The following is a 9,966-nucleotide window of genomic DNA, read 5'->3' as shown; positions in this document are numbered from 1 at the left end:
ATTTTCAACCAAATAAACTCGTTTTCAACCAAAATGCCTCCAACGTCAACCTGACTTTATATTGACGTCCAGTGCCTGCTGGGAAGACTCTCAGACTTACCTTAATAATATTAACATCTTTAACTTTAAACTATAACATAGGGTAATTATTCCTACAGACTGAAACAAAAGTGCTTCAGCCAGGATAAAGAATAAAGTGCTCGGAGTTGCTGCAGAAAACAGAGAAAAATCAGCAAATTCATTCTCTACCAGCAGGAGGTGCTTTTGGAGCGGAAGAACCAGCGGTTTTTCCAGTAACGGCTGTACACAAAGCAGAGCTGCACTGTAAAAAAAAATAGTTTCAACCTAAAACAATCAATTCCTTTCAAAGATAAATTCATATAAAACATCAACGCCACGTTTTTTTTTTTATTTTAAAAACATGCAGTGCTCATATTTATTCAACAATGTATGGTAAACACTGTAATGTATATTGAAATATCAGAAATGTGTTTAAAGGCCCACTGAAGTGCTTTGAGACATGCAGAGTTATTCTATGTGTTGACGTAATTTAAATTAAAAATAGGAAGACAGGTATATAAAGCAGTCCCTCCCCTTTTTTAAATGGCCAATAGCATTTGTTTGGGCTAGACCCGTTGAGCTCAGTAAAGCTGCATTTGACAGCCACAATCTCATCCATATCGCATGTAAAATACTTAACATTTTACTTTTTTAAGTTGACACACACACAAAAAAAAAAAATTACAGTGTGGGTCCGATACATTTTATGGTCTGAACCGACTCCCACATATAATCTGCTCTGTGCTATCATGTTCGTGTGAAACAGGATGAAACCAGACTTCTTTCACCCCAACGGAAAGCCTATTTATGCTGTCTGATCCGTTCCTTATCCCCTATATAGTACAATATGTGCCACTCATTGTAAAGTAAATATTATTCTGGTAAACAAGTGACTGATTTCAGCCAAGACTTCAGCGTCTATTTATAGTGTAGTGGGCGGGACTTTTTGGATTCTAAAGAGCATTTAATTGGACAGAAAGTTTAACGAAAAGCTGAAGTGCAGGGTGATGTCATCTAAATCATTGATCCATATTGGCAGAAGAGACTGTAAGTTTTGAATGCTTATATCTTCTAAATGCTGATTTTGACATTGTTTTGGAGCGCACTAGTTAATAGATAACCTGAAGGCTAACACATTCATACTAAAAGCCAAACAACTTCAACTTTTGATTCCATTGGGACTTTGGATAATTATGCAGAATAGAAATGTGCTGAATGGCAAACATAATCACTGTCTTACATAAAAATGACACCGATCTGATACTAATGAAGTTTAATCTGGTAGTGGGTTTCCTCCAATTTCCTTACTGGCTGTTTTGCACCATGTGTTTCTCTTCATTTAATCGATTAGTGATCTTCAGAAATTAAAGCCATCCACGATTGAAAATAAAAGGCTTACAAATATCTATCCACCTTTTTCTTTAATTATCCGCTATTGGGAAATAACGAAAAAGAATAACAACGTGCAGTAAACGGTAAAACTGTTTGTACTACAAACCAGTGTGTTCATAGTTAATGTAATACACAATATAATATGAGACACACAAGTTTGCATATCAAGCAGCAAATTAAAAATAGCTGGACAAGGATGAGACCAGAAGTCAGACCCATCAAATTTACAATAGCCGCGTTCACTCTTACGAGAAGAATAAGGTGGTGTATATTCAAGTTGCGATTTATCACAGTTATGTATTTTATAATAATGACTAGTTTTGCCAAATGCAAATAACACAGAAAATAAAATGAAACTAATTGTGAAAGTCGAATAGAAAAACATACTCATGTGAAACCGCATGTGTTCGCTACAGACGGCTTCATATGAGACCCCACTCTCTAAACAGCATGATGTTAGGCGTGTGTGCACAACATGCATTTGAGTTTTGTGTGGTTCAGGTCTCTTGCAGAAGAGGTCGCACATGCACCTCCGCGACTGAGGGAAAATCCTCCTCTAGTCGGGTCTCGCGTGTCTCACTTCTATGGAAATGAATTCCGTGTAGTCTGCCTCGCGCCACCGCCGTTCGGAAATTGAATGGGATATAGATTGTGATCCCGGAGGAAAACCGCAACACCTGTCTCGTCTAATAATAGTCTTTCTCTCCTTTATTCTGTAATCCATTGTCTCCTTGCGCAGATCACCTTTCAACAGTAACCTTGTATTAAATTAACACCCTCTACTGTTAATCAGACCTGTCATGGCCTAGAAAGTTGTGACATTTCCCATCTCGGCAAAGGTTTGCGGTGACACCATGCGCAGCTCAATGAAATCTAGTCTTTGTTACTAATCATACACCTTTTGTTTATATTAAAACCGCAATATTAATTGGAATGTAGATAAAACATGATGTTGCTCATGTCAAGACTTGTTTTCCTGTATAACTGGACTAGTCACACATCCACGCCTGGTCAGTTCTGGATATCCATAAGGTTGCGAGACACAAACTGGGCCATTCTTTAATCTATGCTTCCTGCGACTCGGTATTCAGCAAAACTCTGAAGTGATTTAGGGGCAAGAGAAAGTTTCTAGCAGCTATGTCACCTGATTTGGATTGAAAGAACTTGGGGAAAAAAAGTCTTTCTCCCCACCCCCACAGAGAGGAAGACCGCCCACACCACAGACAGTCGGCCCGAGACCCCTTATACACTTAAAAAGAGGTGGCACTCTGAGAGCAGCGTTCATTCAGCACTGCCTGAGTAAGAAGATTACTTTTGCACTGCTCGTCTAGATACTCTTTCTCTCTTTAAACATGCTAAGGATGCTAAAGCGTCAGCAGCTCCACCCGGGAATGATTTTATTACTCTTTTGGCTCTGCTATCTGATTGAAGATCAAAAAGTGCAAGGTGAGTGCACTTTTTATGTTTTTCCATTTTTGCTAGAATTGTTTCTTTAAAATGATGTTTGACATGCTTTAGATGTGAGTCTAAATTTAACCATTCCTTTGGAATGAAGGCAAGTGCTTACAACTGTAAAGTTTTGTTCTTGGATCGCGCCTGCATTGGTGTCCTCGAGACAGGTGCGTCCTTACATGTACCATTATTTAAAGAAGGATAAAAAAATCATCCAAAATTTACTATGCTAAATTGAGAGATGAAAATTGTAGCTGAGCATTTTATCGTTGTCTAAAATAAATGCTTGGAATCTTGGAAATAATCAAAAAAAATGTTTAATAGCCTATTAATGCGATAGTATTATTGTCTAGCAGCAATAATGTGAAGAATGAGTGTTTTCTATAAATGCAAATTTAGCACACTCTCAAATCAAGCTTTGTGCATTAGACATTCGATTGTATTTTTCTCAAATAGTAGGTAGTGAAATTAGACACTGCCTACCTCGTCTGGCTTTCCAAAAATCAGTGGACATAATGGCAAAAAATTGTATCATTTTTATGGATTTAATTATTAGAATCGCTTGGCGTGTCTGTCATCAAAACGGCACGATGATTTTTGAAAACAAAGTTTGATGAAGCTTGCGTGACTGTATGATTTAATTGGATTGTCTGGCGCGTGGTATCCCCGGCGCGAATGCCTAATTTAATACATAAACACGACCAATTCCCCTCAGGGTTGACCCGACAGTTCAAAAAACCTCTGAAGCTTCTTGTAAGCAGCGAATAAATGCGTTTGTGTTGGTAAAAGCAGCGTTTGGAATGCTCCTGTAAGTGTGCTGAAACGTGATGAGCGCAGACAGTTGGCACAGAGCACTCGAGGAACTGGAGTCTAGACTGCCATGCACATTGTTTAAATAGGTACGAGTCTGTCAATCTGCCACTTACTTTTAAGACAATAAATCTCGGCACAGTCATAACATATTCGACGAGAGGAAAAGCATATTCCCGACCAGACCCGGAGCCCTTGAGTTGTCTGGGTGAAGGCATGCAAGTGTAAAATAGTCGCATTACGTTGGGAAAAATCAGACAAAATACAGCGGGGGAGGGGGAGCAGGAGAGCTCCAGCTAATACAGGCTGCACGTGTTGTGTCTGGGTCATTGGCTTCAGACTTTAATACGACTGCCTCTTTTTCTTTTTGTTTACAGCTGGTAACTGCTGGCTACAGCAAGGCAAGAACGGGAGATGTCAGGTCCTCTACATGCCTGGGATGAGTCGAGAGGAATGCTGCCGGAGTGGGAGGCTCGGTACATCGTGGACTGAGGAAGATGTGCCAAACAGCACATTATTCAGGTGGATGATCTTCAATGGCGGGGCTCCAAACTGCATACCTTGCAAAGGTACAATCCCTTGTTCGTTTGTTCAGGTGGCAACCTCCCGTAGCGAATGTTGCGATTATACGTAATAAAACATATTATAAGTAAAAAAAGTTCCCCATTCTACTCTATTTAACATAAGATATCTTTAAATATCACGTTCCCGTCTGACTGAATTTTAGAGACATGCGATAACGTGGACTGTGGCCCTGGGAAGAAATGTAAAATGAACAGGAGGAGCAAGCCTCGCTGCGTCTGCGCCCCAGACTGCTCCAACATCACCTGGAAGGGGCCGGTGTGCGGCTCAGACGGGAAAACATACCGAGATGAATGTGCCCTGTTGAAATCCAAATGCAAAGGGCACCCGGATCTGGAGGTGCAGTATCAAGGCAAATGCAAAAGTAGGTAACAGACTGCTTTCACGCAAAAATACCGTCTAACTCCTTCAATAGGAGTTTCAACAAGATACTAGGTTGTTGGTTGTGAAAAACTGGTCAAATTCATTCAGATGCTTTCATTCTCGTCCTCACAGAGACTTGCCGTGACGTCATTTGTCCGGGAAGCTCGACTTGCGTGGTGGACCAGACAAACAACGCATACTGTGTGACGTGCAACCGCATATGCCCAGAGGTTACATCTCCGGATCAGTACCTTTGTGGCAACGATGGGATTGTTTACGCCAGCGCGTGCCATTTAAGAAGAGCCACGTGCTTGCTCGGTAGATCCATTGGAGTGGCATATGAAGGGAAATGCATAAGTGAGTGTCAGCTTGTTTCATTTTGAAAATCCCAAATGCCTTTCGTGACAATCCCAATTGTGATTATTACTTGCAAAGGAAAGTCATTGGTGTCTGATTGTTTCCTGATGTTGGCAACATGGTCTGGTGTGTTATAACAAACTGAGCCTGACTTGCCTCCAGCTCTCCACAACAACAAGCACGCTTATGAATTTGTACTGAAGTGTTATCAGTGGAAACTGACGTTACTTGTCCCCTCTTGTTTTTCTTTAGAGGCCAAGTCATGCGATGACATCCAGTGCAGCGCAGGAAAGAAGTGTCTATGGGATTCCAAGATGGGTCGCGGGCGCTGCGCGGTTTGCGTGGAGTCGTGCCCAGAAAGCCGCTCGGAGGAGGCGGTGTGCGCCAGCGACAACACCACGTATCCCAGCGAGTGCGCCATGAAGCAGGCCGCTTGCTCTTTGGGGGTTCTCCTGGAGGTTAAGCATTCAGGATCTTGCAACTGTAAGTAATACATCTTAAAAGACAATCCAATGCTGCCCCCAGCAACCACCTCCCCAAAACCTCCCACCCCTCCAAATAACGCCTCTTCATTCCCTTCCTGCTGCTAAGAGTTAAGCTACAGAAAGGACTTATGATTGGAAGTTCTTTGCATGTCCTCTTTGGCTGGCTTCATTAATTTTGCATTTTCTCAAGAGGAGAAAGTTATTTAAAAAACAGACCCCAGAAAATCTATGGAAATCAATACGATGTTACAAGGAGCTCTTTCAAGGAGTCCTTTGACATACTAATTTTCTTCATTTGACTAACAAGAAAACACATGCGGACTAACTTTTGGCAGTTAGTGAGGTTTGAATTCTAGTTGGGACCGGTTATTGACCAGCAGGTCGAGTTCATATTTCCCCCTTTGTTATAGTGTAAATGTAGAGACTTATATAATCACATCAGCTTGTCAATTCCATAACTCATGGTTATCATGTAAGTGTTTTATGACTTGTGTTTTTTGTTGGATTTCTGCTTTTGGCTGTAATCGATGATTTCAAATGCACTATGACATAAAAGACAAGACATGAATCCTTTCCTTACACTCACATAAGGTGATTGTAACATTGGTGCCGTTGTTACCTAGACTACCTATTTCGACAGACGGTTCACTGGCTTTGTGAACAGACTGATGAAGCTAGAGCTTACATTCCGATTTGTGCTAGCGAATGAATCAAATCAATGTGAACGAATGGCTCACCTTAACTACTCGTGCCTTAAGGTACGTACGTCATTTCAAGGGACCAACTTTATGATCACCTCATGGTTTGAATGACTACAGCATTTTACAGTTTGCAGGACAAGAATCTGTTACTAGTAGAGCAATGCTGAACTGAGAACTTTAGCACGATGACGTTGTGTTGTCCTGTTTGTTTGTGAGGGACTGCATATTTGTTTAATTGCTTTGCCTGTGTCATTTTTCATTGTAAACTTTTATGTAGAAATGATATATATATATATTATATACCTCAGAACTGTGCCATTGCTTGACCACGTAGCTACGGTCGGCCGGTGCACACCCCGTGCATCCAAAGTAATGGATTTAGTCACAAAACCAGAAAAAAAAAAGCAGCCATTCTTGGAATGCAAGAGCACTTTTTTTGGGCTCGATTCAGAAACAGACCCGAGCCGTTAAAGCCTCTGATCTGCCCTGTCCCGTCACACCGCTGACTTCCTTCATTATGTACGACTTGTTGCATAATTTTGGGAGCCACCTAGTCAAGTAGCCTAAAAAGCCACTAGATTGTCAGAGGCTTTGGGATAAAGACAAATACTCACGTACATTCTGCGCTGTTGTGGTCTATATTCATGCAACAGCTACCATGTATTCTCCCATATAGCCATTACTGAAGACCAGGAGGATGATGACGACGAGGAAGACCAGGACTACATGGCTTATGTCCAATTATCACCTGTACTGGATGGATAAAGCACCATCAACCAGTGGAACAGTCCTAGGGCAAGGAATCATGTCCACACTGTACATATGTGTATGCTAATTTATTTTTCAGAGAAAAAAGAAAGAAGTATACATGTAGTTCAGTCTGCTTGATGTTTATTTATACAGTGTTCTGTTTTATAATTTATACATTTACAGTGTCTGGCTTACTTGTCTATCATTTTGTTTTCACTTATGTTGTTTGCCCTTTTTTGTTTTTTCTTTCTTTCTTTCTTTCTTTTTATTATGACCGAGAAATATATTTGTCCAAAGAGAAGCAGTGTTATTTATTGTGAGGTAAAATGCTATCATGTAAAGTGTGAGTCTTCTGCAAGCTGTAAATTGCATTCCCTGAGCTGTACAAATGCTTATCAGTGTCAATTCTGTATCACAGATGTTTATTTCACACATACCTGCATGTTAGCTCGTGACTTTATTTATTGGAAAAAAATGGAAACGCATAGGGAAAAAAAAAATGTCACTCTTTAATGTACATGTATATTTCTGGTTTTGTTTACAGTTCAGTGTAACTGACCAAAGGGATTTTCTTGAACGTTCTTCAATGTTTTTGTGATACGGTGCAGCAGGATAACATTGAAAATGAGCCGTTTCTCATATAGGAAACCCCTGACGATTCACTTGTACAAAATGCCGTCCGTCATCAACAGCAACCGTTAGACTTTGCGACGATAGGGCAGAAATTAGCAGTGGGTGATACTTGTTTGAGAAAACTGTGCCATGCAACTTTTTGTCTTGTTTTTGCCAATATTCTGCTCTATATTGCTCTTGCAGAGCTAAAGAAAAGATCACACAGAGGACTCAGTATCAATATATAAAACATTCACTTTTTCACTTTGTTGTCAAAATGCATTTTTATTTTCAGACATCTCAAGATAAAAACAAAGTTCAGTTATAAATATATAGTTTTGTATTTTTTATGTAAATGTCATATGTATATACAAAGTTTGATGTATTTGTACAGATATTAAGAGTGAAATCAATAAAAAAAAATACTTATCAACTGGTGGTGTGACTTTTATTAAGAATTGATATCATGTACCATCTATTTATTAGAAAAACAATAGCACTGGATTGTAATTCTCATTATTTTTGACGTGATTGAAGCTTCGTTATATAAAAACTTCTATTTTTCAACTAGTGGGGATATAAATTGAACTAAATTGTGACTAAATCAAGCCAAAATATTCCCGTAAGGACATAACTTTAAGTTTGTGCTTCTGTCTCAGAGCAATCAATTGTTAAGTTCCCTACAAAGCCTGTTTTCCTCATCACGCAGTTTGTTTTGATGAAAATCAACCACATATGATCATACTACCTACTGATAAAGCTGAAACCGCAGTACATTTTTTACAATTTTGGAATGTAATTGAAGCTTCATTGCTTAAGCCTTAAGGCCAAAAAGTTTAATTCGAACTCACTGATATCAGGAATCTATAGCCTGAATTGAACTAAATTGCAACTACATCAAGCCAAAATATTCCCATAAGGTCATAACTTTAAGTTTGGGCTTCTATTTTAGAGCAATCAATTGTTAATATCCCTACAAAAGGTTGTTTTTACAGACAAACTGGTTTTCATTTCCTCATCACTCAGCTTCTGGTGACGAAAACCAGCCACACATGTTCATACTACCTACTGATAAAGCAGAAACCGCAGTAAATTTTTATTTTTTGGTACGTAATTGAAGCTTCATTGCTTAAGCCTCAAGGCCATTATATAAAAAGTTTCATTCTAACTCGCTGACATCATGAATCTATAGCCAGAGCCCGAGTTGAACTAAATTGCAATTAAATCAAGCCAAAATGTTCCCGTAAGGTCATAACTTAAAGTTTGGGCTTCTATTTTAGAGCAATCAATACAAAGGTTGTTTTTACAGACAAACTGGTTCTCTTTTCCTCATGACTCAGTTTTTGGTGATGAAAATCAATCACACATGATCATACTACCTACTAATAAAGCTGAAAACACAGTAAATTTTTTGTATGGAATTGAAGCTTTATTGCTTAAGCCTTAAGGCTATTATATAAAAGGTTAAATTCTAACTCACTGACATCATGAATCTATAGCCAGAGCCTGAGTTGAACTAAATTGCAATTAAATCAAGCCAAAATGTTTCCGTAAGGTCATAACTTAAAGTTTGGGCTTCTATCTTAGGGCAATCAATTAAGCTTGTTTTTACAGACAATCTTGTTAGCTTTTCCTCATCACTCAAATCAACCACACATGATCATACTACCTACTGATGAAGCAGAAACTGCAGTAAGTTTCTTTTTTTTTGGTAAGTAGTTGAAGCTTCATTGCTTAAGCCTTAAGGACATTATATAAAAAGTTTCATTCTAACTCACTGACATCATGAAACTATAGCTAGAGCCTGAATTGAACTAAATTGCAACTAAATCAAATCATTCAGTTTCTGGTGAAGAAAATCAATCATACATGATCATCCTACCTACTGATAAAGCTGAAACAGCAGTAAATTTTGGCTGAAAGGCTCTAGTCTGACCCCACATGATCACAAAATTCACATCATATCACTGAGCCCCTGTAATGCGTTCTTACTCCAAACATTGTTCTTTCCTATTATGCAAAGCTCCTCCTTCAAAACGATCCTTTTCTAAGCAGTGAATGGGTGGTTTATGAACATTCAACAACTGAAATTGGAACATACAGGCCATTTATAAGGCAATGGTGTCTTGTCCAGATCCATTAGGTTAACTCTGTCACATCAATGACTTGTTCTGACTTTAAAGACTTGAAAACATGAGCCACATTTGAATGATTCCAGGTACTGTGGATTTGTAATGTAAAATGAACATGGTAAGTGTAGTACCAGACTGTGCTAATGTGCTAGCAGAGATGACAGTAAAACGGTCACTGCTTTTTCAATTGAACGTCATTTGAAGCAGGCAGGTGTTTTACTCATCTGGGCTCTTCCCTGGAGGAGCATGAGAGTAAACATATCTAGCCGC

At 39.2% G+C, this 9,966-nt stretch overlaps 1 protein-coding gene across 1 annotated transcript; it reads left to right on the top strand.

Moving 5' to 3' along the window:
* Window positions 1-2,730: 2,730 nt before the first annotated feature.
* Window positions 2,731-7,997, top strand: fsta (follistatin a). The gene is made up of 6 exons (XM_073839887.1): window positions 2,731-2,898; window positions 4,092-4,283; window positions 4,442-4,660; window positions 4,792-5,016; window positions 5,269-5,499; window positions 6,879-7,997. Exons 1-6 carry the CDS (start codon window positions 2,805-2,807, stop codon window positions 6,965-6,967), a joined length of 1,050 nt encoding a protein of 349 aa, XP_073695988.1. The 5' UTR covers window positions 2,731-2,804; the 3' UTR covers window positions 6,968-7,997.
* The last annotated feature ends 1,969 nt before the right edge of the window (window positions 7,998-9,966 follow it).

This window comes from Garra rufa, chromosome 5 (assembly GCF_049309525.1).
Source record: "Garra rufa chromosome 5, GarRuf1.0, whole genome shotgun sequence".
NCBI lineage: Eukaryota > Metazoa > Chordata > Actinopteri > Cypriniformes > Cyprinidae > Garra > Garra rufa.
Note: the sequence above shows the minus strand (reverse complement) of the source record. Positions and strands in the feature narration are given on the sequence as shown.

What these genes read in the sequence shown, in the direction of transcription:
- fsta (XM_073839887.1), top strand. Translation starts at nt 2,805, where the DNA reads ATGCTAAGGATGCTAAAGCGTCAGCAGCTCCACCCGGGAATGATTTTA. An exon ending in TGAAGATCAAAAAGTGCAAG is followed by an intron (nt 2,899 to 4,091) that starts GTGAGTGCACTT and finishes TTTTGTTTACAG; the next exon opens with CTGGTAACTGCTGGCTACAG. An exon ending in GTATCAAGGCAAATGCAAAA is followed by an intron (nt 4,661 to 4,791) that starts GTAGGTAACAGA and finishes TCGTCCTCACAG; the next exon opens with AGACTTGCCGTGACGTCATT.